The following is a 17999-nucleotide window of genomic DNA, read 5'->3' on the forward strand; positions in this document are numbered from 1 at the left end:
AGGCATGTGCCCTGACCTGGAATCAAACTGGTGACCTCTTGGTTCATGGGTCAACACTCAACCACTGAGCCACACCAGGCAGGCCACACACGATTTCATACTCTCATTGATTCTGACCTACCACACTCAAAATTTCCACCAAACTAAACAATAATGTTCTTTCTGAAAAAAGAAATATTTTAATATCCATTGAACATTTGTTAATATTGTTTTACTTATTTATTATATTTTTATTGATTTCAGAGAGGAAGGGAGAGGGAGAGAGAGAAATATCAATGATGAGAGAGAATCATTGATCTGCTGCCTTCTGCACGCCTCACACTGTGGATCGAGCCCCCAACCTGGGCATATGCCCTTGACCAGAATCGAACCCTGGACCTCTCAGTCCGCAGGCTGATGCTCTATCCACTGAGCCAAACTGGCTAGGGCTGTTTACATTGTTTTATTAATAAATCTTTCTTTAGTAAGAAAATAATGGATATAACTTTAGATGAGTTTTAATGTTCCTGAAAGTATCAAAATGAGGTCTTACGGTGTTGTAGGCCGTCTTAGTCCAAACTGCTATGACAGAATACTATAAACTGGATGTTTACAAACAACAGAATTTATTTCTCACAATTGTGGAGGTTGGGAGTCTGAGATAAAGGTCCCAGCAGACTCAGTGTCTGGTTCACAGGCTGCTGTGTCCCCCGATGGTAGATGGGGTGAGGGAGCTCTCTGGGGCTTCTTTGATAAGGGGACTGATTCCATTCATGAGGGCTCACCCTGGAAGACCTAATCACCTCCAAAAGGCCCCACCTCCTAAGACCATCACTTTGGGGATTAGGATTCAACATATGAATTTTGGGGGAACAAAAACATTCAGTCTATAGCATATTAGCACAGTAAGGGCACAATACAGGTTATTATTTAAACATGAATTCAGTGGACATTCAAATAATTCTAATAATCATATATTTTATTCTAAAGCTTAAAAAAAAAATGTTCCTGTCACCCCTAGCAGAGGTAATTGAGCTAGCTGTTACAACGTTGCCTGACAGGAATGCTGGCTGTCTGAACTGGGAATCCACTATCCTCTATCTAACCCAACTGTCTCATCTAACACACAGGAAGACAGAGGGCCAGCCGGTACGTGAATCTTGCCCAGAGACAGCACTTTGGGCTGAGCCAAGTGTAAGCCAGGGTTCTTTGCATTAACACAACCATCTCTCTCATTTGGGTGGCCCCTCACCATTTACAAAGAGCCTCCTCGGCTCCCTTTCATTTATTATACAACATCTATGAGCTCATGGAGATGCCTTTCCCGCTCTTGACTTTGGGAGACCTTTTGCATTCTCAGACCTGTGCTGCAGCAGCTGATTCTATACTGACCCTAAAATTAAAAAAAAAAAAATTAAAATAATACATACATTCAAACATATTTAAATGTATGTATGTACATATACAGGGTGTCCCAAAAAATGTATACACACTTTAACAGCTGATAGCCTCAGCTGATGCTTCTTTCTTTTCAGATTTAACCCACTGGAATGAATAATTATTCAAAGTGTGTATACATTTTTTGGGACACCCTGTATATGTATGTATGGAAGAAACAGCACCATATCTCCGAGACACCCCTTGCAGGCTACATACACCCTGGCAGACACAAAGCACAAAGAGAGAATGGTCTTCGGTTTGAGAATTCCCGAGTTGCCACTGACCCTTCAATAGTAACAGGCTTAAGTGTCTATATTTTCAAGAGGCGTGGGAACACTTAGAGGCTACTCTTTAATGAGTCTCATTTTGAGACAAGGGTGAGTTCAGCCAGCCACTCTTCATGCAGTTTTTCACTCTAAGTCCTTGAAAGAACTAATAGTGAAGCCAATTCATTTCTCCTCTCAGAATTTTTCCTTATTACTATTTTTCTTTGTTGCAAGGCTTAATATATGGGTATGGAGGCATTATAGATACAGGTATCATGTGAGGGAGGAAATCAGACAATAAGTCCAAAAACGCTATGGAAATTAATCATCCAAAGTCAGAGGTAGGGTGGGAGGCGACGTATTCTTTTCCCAGAGCTGTTACCCACAATGCAACTGCCCTCAAAAGCAGGAACGGAACTAGACATTCGGCTGCAGAAGGAAGCTGGGTCTTGGCTTTGGAGCTTTTACTGTCTTTCCAACGGGGCTGGGCATCAAGTGTCTTTTCCAGAATAGGCCAGAGAAGATAAGTCCAGTTTGGTTTTGAAGGCTTCCGTCATCTCCGTGGCCAGCAGCTCATGGAGGGACACGCCGTCGTGGGAGTACACCCAGTTCTTCCCGGTCCAGTCGTAGCGCTTGGGGCCACTACAAGACAAAACACACACAGCTCATCCCGAGGACAGCGCTTTAGAATAAACACTGATTCCACAGAGTGAAACTCTAGAAAGTAATGTTTAATGAGGCGTATATTTGACTTCTTAGGGTCTTTCTATTTAAGAATAGTTACACAGCCCGACTAGTGTGGCTCAATGGTTGAGCATCGACGTATGGACCAGGAGGTCACAGTCCGATTCCTGATTGGGGCATATGCCCGGATTGTGGGCTCGATTCCAAGTAGGGGGTGTATAGGAGGCAGCCCATTAATGTTTCTCTCTCTCTCCTTCACCTCCCTCTCTCTCTAAAATCAATGATATATTTATTGAAAAGAAAAGAAAAGAAAATGTCTGCTTGGCAGATTTTCTCTCCAGATTTCCATCATGAATTACAGACTTTTAAAAAATATATATTTTTATTGATTTCAGAGAGGAAGGGAGAGGGAGAGATAGAAACATCAATGATGAGAGAGAATCATGGATCGGCTGCCTCCTGCACGCTCCCCAACTGGGGATCGAGCCTGCAACCCGGGCATGTGCCCTGACCGGAATCGAACCTGAGACCCTTCAGTCCGCAGTCCGACGCTCTATCCACTGAGCCAAACCAGCTAGGGCATGAATTACAGATTTAAAAAAAATAGTACAACTTGGAATTTCCAGGAATTATTATCCAGAAGTATATGCTCCTAAACATGGTGGGAGTCGGATCATGTTGCTGGTATGTGTGTTCAAGTACGATATGGACTTTTCAGTTTCCAGACACAACAAAGAGTTCTTTTAGTGGAGCCATCACCGTTGCTCCTGGTGCCCTGCCCAGTGTTTACAAAGCCACAGATCCCCAGAGCTGATGGCTGGACTTGAGCGGATCCACCCAGTTTCTCATACTGGTTCCTCTAAAGATGAAGGATAAGAATGTACGGCCCTCATGCATGACCACGGTTAGGGCTGAGACAACTGTTTGAGGCCAAAGAGAACAGGCTAACTGGCCCACACAGGGTGAAACCCCTCAACTTCAAATGAGCATAGGCTAAAAAAGCAATCAATTTGTGATTAAGGGCCTTACCAGAAATGACAGTGATTTCTGGAATTGTTTTTGTTGAATTATAACATACTCCCTAGATGTGGTTGGGATGAGGGGGCGCATAATGTTTTATTAAACTGACTAACAATATATTAACTGCCTAAAACTGAATCAAGGTTGGGGCAGGTGACAAGTTAAATTTTTTTAAAATGCAAACGCCATCACGCTTTCAAAGAATTCTATGTGTAGTTATATCTGAGCCTTTCCCAATTCACAGTCAGTATGTTCTCTTTGGAAGGGTTAATGAATGACCCACAAAGGTTGGCCTACGAGCTTTCAGTGGACGTCTCTCTTTTATGTTCTTAAAACCACTTCAACTGCAGCCAGAAGGAGGAGGAACCCTCTCTCCCTGCATGTTCGCAGGCTTTGAGATGCAGCACAGGCCATCTCAACACAACCTTTTATCCCACTAGATTGAAAGCACATCAGTGGAAAAGGCAGCAGGGGTTAAATGCCTGGAATAGTAGCGTAAAACACTCTCCCACCCCCACAGAGCACATAGCTCAACTCTGCAAATGGAATTCAACTAACCTTTAACTGAGATGCTCAAAACAAACCAGAGGTCAAACTTTAACTTGCTTTGAAGACAAAGTACAGCTTGTTCAGATGCTGCAATATCAAAAGTGGCTTTTTAAAAAGCAGGGCAATGATTTAATAGAGAAAACCTGTCCAGGCCGGGTTCTGACAAGTTATACACTTTTCACTTCAGATCTTGTTCACAACCCAATATCCGAGTACAGCAGCCAGATGATCAACAGACAGAAGTCACATGACCAGAGTAAACTTTCCTACTGAGAAGGAGACTTGCTGTCAGACCTCAGGAAAGGTTCGCTTACACAGACTCTAAAGCCGGAGGGGGACACCCTCTTCAATGGTCCACAAGTCATGTTTCCAACAAGCTAACAACGTGAGACTTAGACTTCGGAACGTACCTGGATGGCGAAGATAACCAGATCTGCTTGTTCGGGGTCTGCTTGTTGATCACGTAGGTCCCTAGATCGCCGCCCAGTTTAATTGTTAAAACACCACTCTAGGGGATCAGGTGGACAAAAGCGTGAGGAAAAAGTTATCACTTCATCATAATTGCTCCGTATTTTGTGATAGCTCAACACTTTGCATTCATATAAGTACGCAATACACGTCATAAAGAAATGTCTTTGGTGTTCAGAAATAGGAAGAAGGTCATGCAGAAAGAACATTGCTCTCAGAATCAGACCATGGTTACTTGCCGGAAGCCGGTCCATCCTTGCTGCTTGACACAGTCGCTGCAGGAAAGAAACAGCTGCATAGCATATGTTTCAAGGGACCTGGCATATATAGCATATTGTTCTTAATATGTTTGCTCTCCTTAGCGCCATGTGTTTTAACTAAGGTCACCTCTCCGAGAAAGGTTGTTTCCCCAGGTAGGGATTTTTCCCTGAGGTTAGGGAGGGGATACAACCCCTTAACTAAGTGCCAGGCGGGTAGTTAATCACTTTAACTACAAACAATCACACTTAAGCTACATAATCTTTACTCCCTGGAATGGAGATAAGAAACGCCCTAACCTTTGCAATAGAAATTGACAGGATTAAAATCGACTGGTATAAATACAGATGTAACAAGACAATAAACATCAGATCCTAACCAGAACTTTGGCTGGAGATCCTGGCTAGAGGTCCTGACTAGGCTGCTGATCAACTGAAGGCTGTCTCCGTCCACACCTTTGGGGACCCCTGGACCTGCTGGGGTTGGACCCCAGCAGTTACTCATAAACTTCTGTCTCACAGTGCTTTCCCTCCTTCCCTGTGAGCTCAGCAAGGCGAAGGTAATCACTCTTCCCCTCTAGAGAGGAGGAAACGGAGGCACACGGGGCTGAGCGGCCTGAGGTATTGCAGCTGCAGCACAGAAGATCCGTATGCTGGAGGCACACGGGGCTGAGCGGCCTGTCTGAGGTATTGCAGCTGCAGCACAGAAGATCCGTATGCCCATCTCTGCCTTGTTTGCACAGCCGCCAGCAGAACATGCTAAAGGGCGTTAAAAACCTCGGACACCAGCTCTCCTGGAGTACCACGGTGGCCCATGCCTGAGATAGCATAGGTTCATTCCCCCAAAAAGGAAATCAGGCAAGAAAGAAGGAAGTAACGGAACCATCTGCTTTGCTCGTCTTGGCCCCGACGCTGCTGGGAGAAGGCAGACACTCCACCCTTCCCAGGCACCTCTTTAGCTTCGCAGATGCGCCTCCCCAGCTTTATTTTCCTCTACAACAGCCCTGACTTCTTCAAAAGACCAGTTGGTCCAACTTTGCTCAATAAATGCTCATTTATATTTGAAAACACTCTTTCAACAAAGAGCCCTTCAGTCCCGAGGCCTGAGGTCTCTTTAGAACTTGCTGGATAGTAAAGAAACAGCTACCTGGCCAAGCTCCCTTTCCTGGGGCTGGGGAGCCTCTCGCTGTTCCCCATCCCTGCACAACCCGCAGAGATCCACGGCGTCCTTTCCCTGTGCCTTCCAGAGCCCCCGTCCAAACCAGGGGCCCCGAATGGTTCTTACATTTTGTGTTTGGTTCACACACACACAGAGCTATGGAAAGGATGGAGAAAGTGCCAGGAATAAGCTAACTGATGGGCCTGGATGGGGAGGATGCTATTGGATTATTTTTTAATAACCTTTTCTTTTCTGATTAAAAAGAAGCAGAGAAATCATAGAGACGTTGGGAAAATGAATGATGTGAATGTGAACCTGCCCCCGACCCTCTGCTACTTGAAGCATCTCATGAGCAGATCTGTCTGTTCATCCTAGCATCTTCAGTGTCTAGCACACCCATTCTTCATGCAAGATAGATTTGTGGATGAATGAATGAGGGAGCGGAAGCGTCTATAACCAGGTACTGTGATAACTTGTGTCAAAGTTAAGGGCCAAGTTATGCAAGGCAGAAAGTCTCAACACGCACCACCCCCACCTCCTTCCTGTTCACTGTGTGCCATTAGGTTTTCCCCCCTCTATGGAGCCTGAAGCTGTTTCGGAAGAAAAGTGCGAGAGCAGGAAGGAAACGGGCTGCCGTACTGGTTCTCCAGGAGTTCGTACTGCGTGTGGAGCTGTCTGCAATAGACCAGACGAAGAGGCCCGCCTTGTTCTTTATTGCTATTCCTGAGGTAGCCCTCTGAGTCTATTTTGGGAATGTGGACAGATTTAAAGGCGGCGGCGTGTGTGAGAGAGTTAGAGACATTTAGCAGCTGCTGAAATACAGGCACAGGTTAATCAGAACAGACCCGGCCACAGCTGGCGAGGCTCATTCATTCCCGCCCGTCAATAGCAGCTCTACACAAGTGGAAGCAAACACAGCCATTCCTGTTGTCACCAACTGACTTATAGAAATAGACACATATGGGGTAGCACATTAAGTTAGGGGATTTCTAGTATATGCGGCTTCCCACACTCCTAAAGCAGACACTGACTTCCCATGAAGGAGTAAGAATAATGACTGTGAAGCAAGTGTCCGTAACCTGAGACCCAGAGGTGGTTTTCAGGGATCTGCAAACAGCCCCCACCCTGAAGCTGAAGCTGCGCAGATGGATGTGTGGAGGAGTTTTTCTCAGGAGAGGGTCTAGAGCAGACAGATTCTTACAGGGGGTCCTGACCCCCAAAGGTTAAGAAACCCGTGCTCTATAGCAGTAATAGGCCAGCAACTTAGTGCATGAAGAACATGGCAACAAGCAAATTCTCTCTTTTTTTCTCTCTCTAAAAAGAACAAATGCGTTCTTGGGTGTATCTGGATTACTGCTTTCATTTGCAAACTTGGCCAGCAGCAAATTGGTAAAATATCTATAAATGCTGAGTAGCATCAATGAAAGTGTGTTTTGGAGAGGAACGTGGGCCCCGTTTCGTTGACACAGTGAATCAACATTATTACTTGGCAATGTCCTCCAGGCGCTGGGGTACAAGCATGGACAGTGTCCCTGCTGCCAGGAAGTCAGTCCCATCATGGGAGCCGATGTGCAGACAGACAGTGAGAATGCAGGGTGATGGTGCTCCACAGTCATCCTGAGCGCTGGGCAAGGGAGGACCGGTCTGCCTGGAGCAGCAGAGGGCGTCACACCCCACGGGACCCTGGAGGGGTTCAGAACAGGCCTCCCCAAAATGTGCCACTTTGGCATGTGAATTATTTTGAGTGCAAGGCAACGGAGACCCTGCGGCCCCAAGAGAAGCATTTACCTCTCCCTTAAGGGATTTATATTTGGGGCCTTGACCATAATAAAAGTTATTACCAGAAATAACTTTTTATGGCGTATTTATATGACAGGGCAGACTTCTAATTACAAAACATTTGCTCTTTTTATTGTCCTGCAGTGACCTTCCTCCCCTCTGAAGCTCCAAGGCGCCGTACCTCATTCTCAGCTCAGGATGCCATACATACCTCATTTTATTTTATTTTATTATTATTTTTTTATTGATTTTTTACAGAGAAGAAGGGAGAGGGATAGAGAGTTAGAAACATCAATGAGAGAGAAACATCCCCGCAGCCAAGGTACATGCCCTTGACCAGAATCGAACCTGGGACCCTTGAGTCCGCAGGCTGACGCTCTATCCTCTGAGCCAAACCGGTTAGGGCACATACCTCATTTTAACTGTCCCCGAACCTCTCATGTATATGGGGTTTCCGACTCTCATATATGTGGGGTTCCCCTGTGTCTGTATGTAATTAAAATTGGTTATTTCCCCTTGTTAATCTGTCTTATGTAGATTTATTAGAGCAGCTGAAAGAACTCAGGAGCGTAGAGTAAAATTTCTTCTCCCCGGAGCCCTGAGGGCCGGAGAGACTGTATTCAAGAAAGCTCAAGGAGCAGAGTTAGAGGTGTTCTGCTGTTTACACGCCACCTGACAAGCTCGGGGGAGGCCTGGGTGGCGACCTTACAACCCAGAGAACTAGAGCAGCCACAAAGGATGGTCTGAAATGAAAATGTCCTAACTAATAGCAGGTTATGGCAGGCAGTTATGTCCTAGGCCAGAATCTTCCCTGACAAAAGTCAATCTTTACCTTAATTAAGCCTGTTGTCTTTTTGCATCCACAATAAGATACTTTTGGAATGTCTAAGTGATTTCCTTTTTCTGGACCCTGAAAAGACAGATACTGCACCAGAGCAGAGGTCACAAATCCCCACTGTCATCGAGTTAATTATTGACTGTTAACTACCCTGTAAAAGCAGTATGTGTCTATTTTTTGTTAATCCTCACCCGAGGATACTTTTTCCATTGATTATCTTTTTAGAGAGAGTGGAAGGGGAAGCGGAGAAGAGAGAGAAAGAAAGAGAGAAAGACAGAGACAGAGACAGAGATAGAGACATCGACTGGTTGGTTGCCTCCTGCACACGCCCGGACTGGGCTGGGGATCGAGCCTGCAACCGGGAATTACGTGCCCTTGACCAGAATCGAACCCAAAACCCTTCAATCCTTGGGCCAACAATGCTGTAACCGCAGAGCCAAACCGGCCATTGCTATCATTTTACTTTTTATCCAATTCCTGAAGTTTCCCCGAGTTGCCTTCTCCTGCCTCCCTAATCTATCACCAATGGATTTCATGTAACTCATTTACGCCCTCTCTGTCCTCTTTTGATTGTAATGTACAAAGCAGGGTGCAGAACTGCCATTTTTCCAGAGCATTTTCTCAACCTGTTGAGATTTTGCTTCCCGGCAATCATCGTCAATTTGGCTCAAAAAACTCACAAAAATTCTCGAAAGGTTTGAATGCTTCTTACATTGACATGTCTTACATGTGAAATATGTAAGTTAGCACTTGAAAGATTCTAATCAGGAATCTTACCTCAGGATAGCTAGCATTTCAAAGTATTTAATCAGAAGTCTAAACTACAGAGGCAGCTACTATATGTCTTCAGCAAATAATTTGCCAGGAATAATTTTATGCTGGTGAGACGTATGATACTCAAGGTATATGGACTGGCTGGAAAAACAGACAGACAGGTGCCTCTTCCCTTGCAGGAGTGGACTACAGGGTCTGGAAGCCCAGCAGCTGAATCACTGTTCAGGGAGACACTGGAGGGAGGACTCAGTGAGGTCCTGTGACCCACCACTGAGCAGAAGCTTTTGTTGCTGGACTCAGTGAGGTCAGCAGAATCCAGCTGCTGGAATACTGGCACAGCTGCTTCTAATAAAACATTTACTCAAAGTATTTGGGTCACGGTAGGGCTTCAGCAATCCTATGAGAACAGGTGGTGTAACGGTTTTTGTGACCTGTTAATAAATGTTGCATGTGTAGCAGAGTTTAGCCCGCGACTTGATTTGCCTTTAGCTACACCCTTGGTAGCTAGGAGAAGGGGGACCTGTAACTTCCCTAGCTCGAACCATCCCTCTGAGGCTATCTGTACGGCACTTCTAAAACCCTGCCTGGACACTGTTGCATGCTTGGCTGCCAATAACCGTTAGAACTGCCTGGAAGGCATACATTCCTGTCTTGCCCATTGTCTCTATTTTTTACCAAGTCCCTGCTGTCCTTACAACCAGACTTTGCTGCTTGCTCCTAATGGTGCAGGGGATGATGCTCAACCAACTGAGCCACACTCCCTGCTGTCCTTACAACCAGACTTTGCTGCCTGCTCCTATTGGTGCAGGGGATGATGCTCAACCAACTGAGCCACACTGGCCAGGCTGCCTGCTCCCTCTGAGGGAGTCCCTTCTCTATCCAGAGCTCCAACAGCCATATCCAACAGTATTTCTATCACTTAAGCCTGACAGCTGGGTGTCCTAAATAATTCCACGGTTTAATCCAACATGCACACTTCATGACATTTCCCGATATTAATTAAGTGCTGTCAAGAGGATTAACCTCTGCAGGGGATTTTCTCTGGATGGCAAAAAAGAACTGCTCCCTAAGGCCTAAGCAATACAGTAATTCTAAATCCAAAGGCTGACAACTGCTAAGGTCTGCCACCTGGCGGCCAGTCGATTTACACCAGCAGTCCTCTGGCTTCCAGGATCTGGGGCTCAAGTTTCATTCAGTCCAGTACTGGCCTAAGCTGTGTATTAGAGTCAACTGGGGAGAAGATTTAAAAAAACTTTAAAACTGCAACGCCTTGTCTGGGCTGCACCCCATATCCGTTAAACAAAAACTCCTAGGGCCCTAGCTGGTTTGGCTCAGTGGATAGAGCTTTGACCTGCGGACTGAAGGATCGAGGGCACATGCCCAGTTGTGGGCTTAAAACACACACACACCCCAAAAAAAACTCCTAGAGGTGGGACCTAAGGATGCACATTAGAATCTCACTTGAGCTTTTAAAATATATGCTTCCTATGAATGCACCCTGACCTACTGTATCAGAATCTCCCAGGAGTGGGGCCCATGTTAGTGTAGTCGGAATATTTTGCAGGCAATATCTTACTCCGCTAAGAACTAGTGGTCTCGTTCAGTGTTCCACACGCCTGCCCGATGAGACAAACACATGCTGGGTCCCTTTCTGATTTATCTTTATGGGTCTCAAATGAAGCGTCAGAATCTGTATTTTTCAGCAAAAATGAGGATTAAAGAAGCTGAGTGATGCACCCAAGGTTACAAGCCTGGTGGAGCAGGGCTGGAACGTGAACCCTAGCCTTTTGGTCTCACCTTAACCACGTGCTGTTGGATGCTTACCTCTGCTGGAGGGGAATTCTTTATTTTAGTGAGCTAAAATTCTTAGGGAGGAAACAGGAAAATGAAAATAAGTGAAGAGGTACCCCAAAGGAGACGTCATAGTCTTCACATGTGTACGGTTTGTCTGCAAGGTCTTCAAAAAACTCTGCCAAGGAGTCCAGGGTCTCCTCGGCCAGTCTTTCATAGGTGCTCTCATCCAAGGAGCTGCAGGGAAACAAAAACCACCAAAAACATACGATCAAACCGCTCTGTTTTATTAACATCAAATCACCACATTTATTTTTCATTTAGATTTATAAAACTGATGGAAAATAGCTAACATGTACAGAGTGAAAATTTAAACAGCCCTGGCCAGTGCTGCTTAGTAGTTAGAGTGTCGGCCCACACACCGAAAGGTCTCGGGTTCGATTCCTGTCAAGGACACATATCTGGGTTGCAGCTTCAATCCCCTGTCCCAGTTGGGGCAACCAATCAATGTGTCTCTCTCACGAAAAAAAAACACACCAAAAACATACGATCAAACCGCTCCGTTTTATTAACATCAAATCACCACGTTTATTTTTCATTTAGATTTATAAAACTGATGGAAAATAGCTAACATGTACAGAGTGAAAATTTAAACAGCCCTGGCCAGTGTTGCTTAGTAGTTAGAGTGTTGGCCCACACACCGAAAGGTCTCGGGTTTGATTCCTGTCAAGGACACGTATCTGGGTTGCAGCTTCGATCCCCGTCCCAGTTGGGGCAACCAATCAATGTGTCTCTCTCACATCAATGTTTCTGTCTCTCTTTTTCCCCCTCTCTCCTTCCCTTTCACTCCCTCTAAAAGTCAATGGGAAAAAATATCCTTGGGTGAGGATTAACAAAAATAAAGTAAAATAAAATAAAATAAAAATATGAAGGGCTAACAGAAAAGTAAGCTTTTCTTCCCAAACAGGCAGCCTCATCCCCAGAGTCAACTATGATGACAGCCTCTTCTGTATCCTTCCAAAAATGTTATATTCTTTTCAATAAACAAATGAAGCACATTAGAAATTGTCCCATCTTAGCACATAGGGACTTTCATAATATTTAATTTTATATTATTTACTCAACCTATCCCCTTCAGCTGGACGATGAGGTTTCCATTGCTTTTAAAACTAAAATGTATGCCCAGCAAACCACAAAGTGGGGTAAAGTATATGCATTACACACATCTGAAAAAGTACTTGTATCTAGAATGTATAAAGAACTCTTACCGCCCTAGCCGGCTTGGCTCAGTGGATAGAGCGTCAGCCCGCGGACTGAAGGGTCCCAGGTTCGATTCCGGCCAAGGGCACATGCCTGGGTTGTGGGCTCGACCCCCAGTGCGGGGCGTGCAGGAGGCAGCCAATCAATGATTCTCTCTCATCATTGATGTTTCTGTCTCTCCCTCTCCCTTCCTCTCTGAAATCAATAAAAATATATTAAAAAAAAAAAAGAACTCTTACCAATCAGTAAGAAAAAGAAAACCCAATAGAAAAATGGGTAAAATTCTTGAACAGATTTCATTCAATAAAAAGATATCCAATGAACATATGAAAAAGTGAAAAACTTCGTTAATCTTTGGGAAAATTTAAAAAATTGCTATGAGAAACCTCCAGAATGGTTAACATGAAAGAGACAGATAATGTCAAGGGTTGGCCAGGAAGTGAAGCAAGCAGAGCTTTCATTTACTGCTGAGGGGCCAGTAAACGGGACAATCAGTTTGGAAAACTATGGGGCAGTATCTACTAAAGTGAATATGGACAAATGCCGTTAGTTCCACACTTGGGTATATATATATACCCAACAGCAATGCATACCAAGCAGAAACAGACTCATAAGATATAAGAACAAAGTGATGGTTCCCAAAGTGGCGGGGGTGGGGGAGGGGCAGAATAAGTGAAAGGAATGAAGAGGTACAAACTTCCAGTTATAAAATAAATAAGTTACGGGGATGTAATGTACTGCACAGGGCATACAGTTAATAATGTCGTAATAACTTTGTAGGGTGACAGGTGGTTACTGGATTTATTGATGATTACTAGGTCATTTCCTAAGGTATATAAATGTTGAATCACTATGCTGTACACCTGAGTTTAATATAATATTGTATATTATACTTTATAATAAAACTACACTATACTTTAATAATAATAAAAGAAATGCATACCTAGGTTCACCAAAAGATATGCACTATATTAGAATGTTCATAGCAGAAATACCCTATAGCCCCAGAATGCACACTGCCCAAGTACCCATAGGTAATACAGATAAATAAATTGTGGTATATTCATGTAATGGAATACTATATAGCAAAACAGAAATGCCTATAAATTTAATAATATGGGCAAATCTCACAAGCATAATGGTGACTGAAAGAAGCCACACACAAACCTATTTATATTTAATGATACAGTTAATATAAAGTAAACAAGCAGGCAAAATTAATCCAGGCTATTGGAAATCCGAATGGTCGTTACTCTGGGGCAGGGAGGGGTTAATAACTAGAAGCGAGCAGGAGGCTTGTTCTTAGGGGCTGGTAACATTCTACTTCTTGAGCTATTTTTGAGTCACATGCTATGTTCATTTTTTAAAACTTCATCAAGCTGTACACTTATAACTTGGAGACACTCTTATATTTCAATTTTAAGAAACTGTTATAAATCCATAGAAACAGAAAGTAGATTAGTGGTTGCCAGGGGCTTGGAGAAGGGAGGAATGGGGAGTGTTTATCAATGGGCATGCTGTTTCTTTGTGGAATGATAAAAATGTTCTGGAGTTAGTGGTGAAAGTTGCACAACCTGTGAATATTCTCAAAACCACAAAATGGTACATTTCAGGGTATGTGAATTACAACAATAAAAACACTGCTCTAATAAAATTCCTTGTATGAGCTTTGGTGCCTCTATGAGGAAATGTGTGTAGGTTACAAGACATGTCCCAGACAACTCCAACGTCTGAGTTTCAAGGAGGCCTAAGGTAAGACACCAGTGGCTGTTAGATAATTCACGCAAGACAGAAAGATGTGCCATATGACCACCCACCACCCAGCCCATCACCCGCTTCAAAGGTAAGATGTGGGGAAGGTTACAGGACTGATTAGGAGATGGTAAGGGGCTCTTCCTTAGAGAGTGGTGGGCCTGGCTGGGTGTGTTGGAGAGAACCTGGAGCAGAGGCTGACGTGTCCTGAGGAGTGTGGGAACATAAAGACACAGCTGACTCAGGCGTAAAGTCCAAAGGCAAGAGCTTGGCAGGTGCTACCCGACAGCAGCCAGTTGGGCCATAGCAGAAATGGGCTGTCCTCCTACTCACAGCAGGACAAAGCTGTGCTTCCCAGAAGCCAGAAGTAGACCCTGAAGAAGGGAACTGCACTTGGGGCATCCTGCGAGGGCCCACCGAGCCTCAGAGACCACCTGCAGGGACAAGGGGACAGCAGCAGAGAGTCTGTGTGGGGAGGAGCTGGAAATGGTGCTAACATAGGCCGCTCGCAGCACTGGCTCGGAGGCTGTGTGGAGGGGCCAACGAACACGGACACAGCAGGCCGGGCGCTCTCGAGGTCCTGTGAACCTGCTGCCTGGGAGGCCAACACCTGCAGTTGTGGGGATGGTGAGCATGTCCCGGTGCAGGGGAGGCTCCTTGCTGTTAGCTGGTGCGACATGAAAAAGGTGAAGCAGGAGAGAACTGGCACAGCTGCAGGTTGGTGGGATGAAGCTAAGCATTTGGGGATTAAAGGCTGCACACGGACGGAAAAGCCAGAGGAGAATGTAAGGCCCTGAACAACAAAGGCCTCTCGTTAAGACAAAAAGAGGATCCAATCCTGATGCAAAAACAGATGGAAAGAGCTGAGCATGGATGGGGTGAGGATGCAAAAAATAAGACAGCCTGCGGCTTCCATCCATGGAAGAAATTTGGATGTGGCTACTGGCTTCAGGACTGACTCAGGGTAAAGAGATCAGAAGACTACTAGGTTTTTGAGAAAAATGCTGTTACCAGAGAAAAATGAGTCTGGCCCACAAGAGCCTGCTGAAGCCTTAAAGACATGAGGGCCTTTGAAAGCCCAAGTGTTACCAGCAGGAACTGGGCAGCAAAGGCTGCCTGACCCCTAGCAGGGCACGCTCCCCACTGCCTGCCTCCTCCGTGGCCAAGGGGGTAACAGACAAGGAGGATACTCCCGGGTGGCAGAACTGGGGTTTCATGGAGGAACACCCCCCTCTGCCAGTTGTCCCAGTGTTGCCTAGGGGTATTCCATCGCTACCACAGGCCAGGGACATGTCTCTTTCCCGAATGGGAGTTGTGGTGGTAGTTATTTTGCCCTGCTGTGTGTGTGTGTGTGTGTGTGTGTGTGTGTGTGTGTGTGTGTGTGTGTGTGTGTGTGTGTGTAAGTCAGAGATGCCACTCCTCGACCTGAGAGAGAGGCCTGTACAGCACCTGGACATCTTGACCTTTGAGGTACATGAGTGACCACATGGGCTGTGGTTGCAGCCTAGGGGCTGGAGGCAGTGTGTGTGGAGGGTGGGAGGAGGTCCGTGCAGGTATCAGTGGCAGAGGGTAGCCTGGAGCAGTGCCTGGCAGCTTTCCACCAGAGCCCATTGCCTCCTTCCTCCAGGGCACCCACAGGACCACATTTCCCAGCCTTCCCTGCAGCGAGGTGGGGCCACGTGACCAAGTCCTTCCCACTAAAATGTGAGTGAGGGTCAAGTGCCACTTCCAGGCCTTCCATGCTCTTCCCCTTTCTGTGGAATAGACCTGGACAGGGAGACCTGGCTGTGACCACGCAGAGCACAGTAAAGCACTACCCTAACAACCATGACATCTAAGAGAATAATAACAAAACTCTGCAAACAACCTAAATGTCCAACATTAGGGGATGGGGTCAATGAATTATGTTACATTCATAAAATGTAGTACTTCATGGAAAATAACATGTCAGATAGTGATGTGGAGAGACGTATGTGAGCGATGCTGCTGAGGGAGAAAATGGGTTCCATATGGGATGGTCTAGGTCAGTGGTCGGCAAACCGCGGCTCGTGAGCCACATGCGGCTCTTTGGCCCCTTGAGTGTGGCTCTTCCACAAAATACCGACTTCTGCGCATGGGCCACGAAGTTTCAATCACACTGTACGATTAACTTTTCCCCCCCTTTTACCTAGACCAGTGGTCAGCAAACTGCGGCTCTTTGGCCCCTTGAGTGTGGCTCTTCCACAAAATACCACGTGTGGGCGCACACGCACAGTGCGATTGAAACTTCGTGGCCCATGCGCAGAAGTCGGTATTTTGTGGAAGAGCCACACTCAAGGGGCCAAAGAGCCGCAGTTTGCTGACCACTGGTCTAGGTAAAAGGGGGGGAAAAGTTAATAGAAGTGTGTGTATGTGTAGTATACATATTGGTGTGTGTGTTGTTGTGGGGGGGGGGGGGGGCGGGGGCAGCCCGACAGAGAGAGAGAGAGAGAGAGAGACTTGATGAGGAAGGTGTGTTTATCTTACCCTGGGTTGCCCAAACTTCCTGTTGTCCTCAAGTTCATCAAACAGACATTCTGCTTTTTGACATTGAGAATCTGGTTGAGGCAGTAGAGGCTCAAACCCTAAAGCCAAAGTTAAGAAGAACATTACCATTTCTCAGTGTTACAGTCCATTCGTGAAAGTTTAAATATCACCACTTCTCCATTGGAGAGTAACCATGTTAGAGTTTTCCAGGTGTATGCCTCAGGACTTTTCACTTTCTTTTAATGTATTACATTGAGTCTCTCTCTGAGCCTGTGCTATCCAGTACGGTAGCCACGAGCCACATGCAGCCTTTAAATGTAATTTTATTGCAATAAAATAAGATGTAAACAGTCCCTTCGTCGCATGGGCCACATTTCGAGTGTCTTGTGGTCTCACGTGGCTGTGGACCATCATCACAGGAGGTTCTACTGGGCAGCGCTGCTCCATCTAGGCCAGCAGTTCTCAACCTGTGGGTCATGACTCCTTTGGGGGTCGAACAACCCTTTCACAGGGGTCGCCTAAGACCATCGGAAAACACATATATAATTACATATTGTTTTTGTGATTAATCACTATGCTTTAATTATGTTCAATTTGTAACAATGAAAATACATCCTGCATATCAGATATTTACATTACGATTCATAACAGTAGCAAAATTACAGTTATGAAGTAGCAACGAAAATAATTTTATGGTTGGGGGTCACCACAACATGAAGAACTGTATTAAAGGGTCGTGGCATTAGGAAGGTTGAGAACCACTGATCCAGGCTATTGGCACAGGTGACACCCTAAGCATCAGTGACACTCCTCGCACTTGACTAAAACTAGCAAAGAGGAACAGCACGAGGCAGAAGTCGCTGCGCCCAGAAGAGGTTCTGACAGCAGACAGATCTGTTTGAAGGATCTGCAGGAGACAATGGGACCTGTTGCATTTCTTTCACTACGGAACTGCTGAGCATCCAGCGAGTCTGCGTTACATCCAACCTACTGACTAGCTGGCCTGGGAGAAAAGAACGGGAGTGGGTGGGGTGCTGGTGAGTGGAGAGCTAGAGGGGGCCTCGCAGATGGTCTCCCCAGGGCAGGAGGGCAGGGACCTGTGAAGGGAGAGAAAAGTGGTGCAGCCCGAGTGGAGATGGCACAGGGACACCCTCCACTGGACTTCATCCCGGGGGAGGGGGGGGCACCGAAGGGCTCTAAGGGGTTGGGATAATATTTGCATTCTCCAAAGGCCACTCCGGTTACCACTAAGAGAAGGGGTCAGAGGCTGCAGCTATGGCTCGTGAGCCATCATGCCCTTGGCCATAAAGAAGGCAGAGGGCACGGGCTGAGAGGTGAACCGAAGAGGAGGGCCAGGGGGTGCGGAGCGCAGGCGGCTTGTTTAAAAAGGTTGGCTCTGGAGGAGCAGTCAGAGCAGCCGTGGCGACCGCAGTGACAGCCACAGCACAGCCTGCGCTGGTCACCGATGCGGGGCACGG

At 46.0% G+C, this 17999-nt stretch overlaps 1 protein-coding gene across 1 annotated transcript; it reads right to left on the reverse strand.

Annotated features, from left to right (window-relative positions):
* Positions 1-2153: 2153 nt before the first annotated feature.
* On the reverse strand, positions 2154-16638 carry FXN (frataxin). Its single transcript, XM_014541304.1, has 4 exons — positions 16522-16638; positions 11121-11241; positions 4349-4446; positions 2154-2327 (listed from the first exon to the last, which is right to left on the reverse strand). Exons 1-4 carry the CDS (start codon positions 16557-16559, stop codon positions 2177-2179), a joined length of 408 nt encoding a protein of 135 aa, XP_014396790.1. The 5' UTR covers positions 16560-16638; the 3' UTR covers positions 2154-2176.
* Between the last annotated feature and the right edge of the window lie 1361 nt (positions 16639-17999).

Source organism: Myotis brandtii, unplaced genomic scaffold (assembly GCF_000412655.1).
Source record: "Myotis brandtii unplaced genomic scaffold, ASM41265v1 scaffold266, whole genome shotgun sequence".
Taxonomy (NCBI): Eukaryota; Metazoa; Chordata; class Mammalia; order Chiroptera; family Vespertilionidae; genus Myotis; species Myotis brandtii.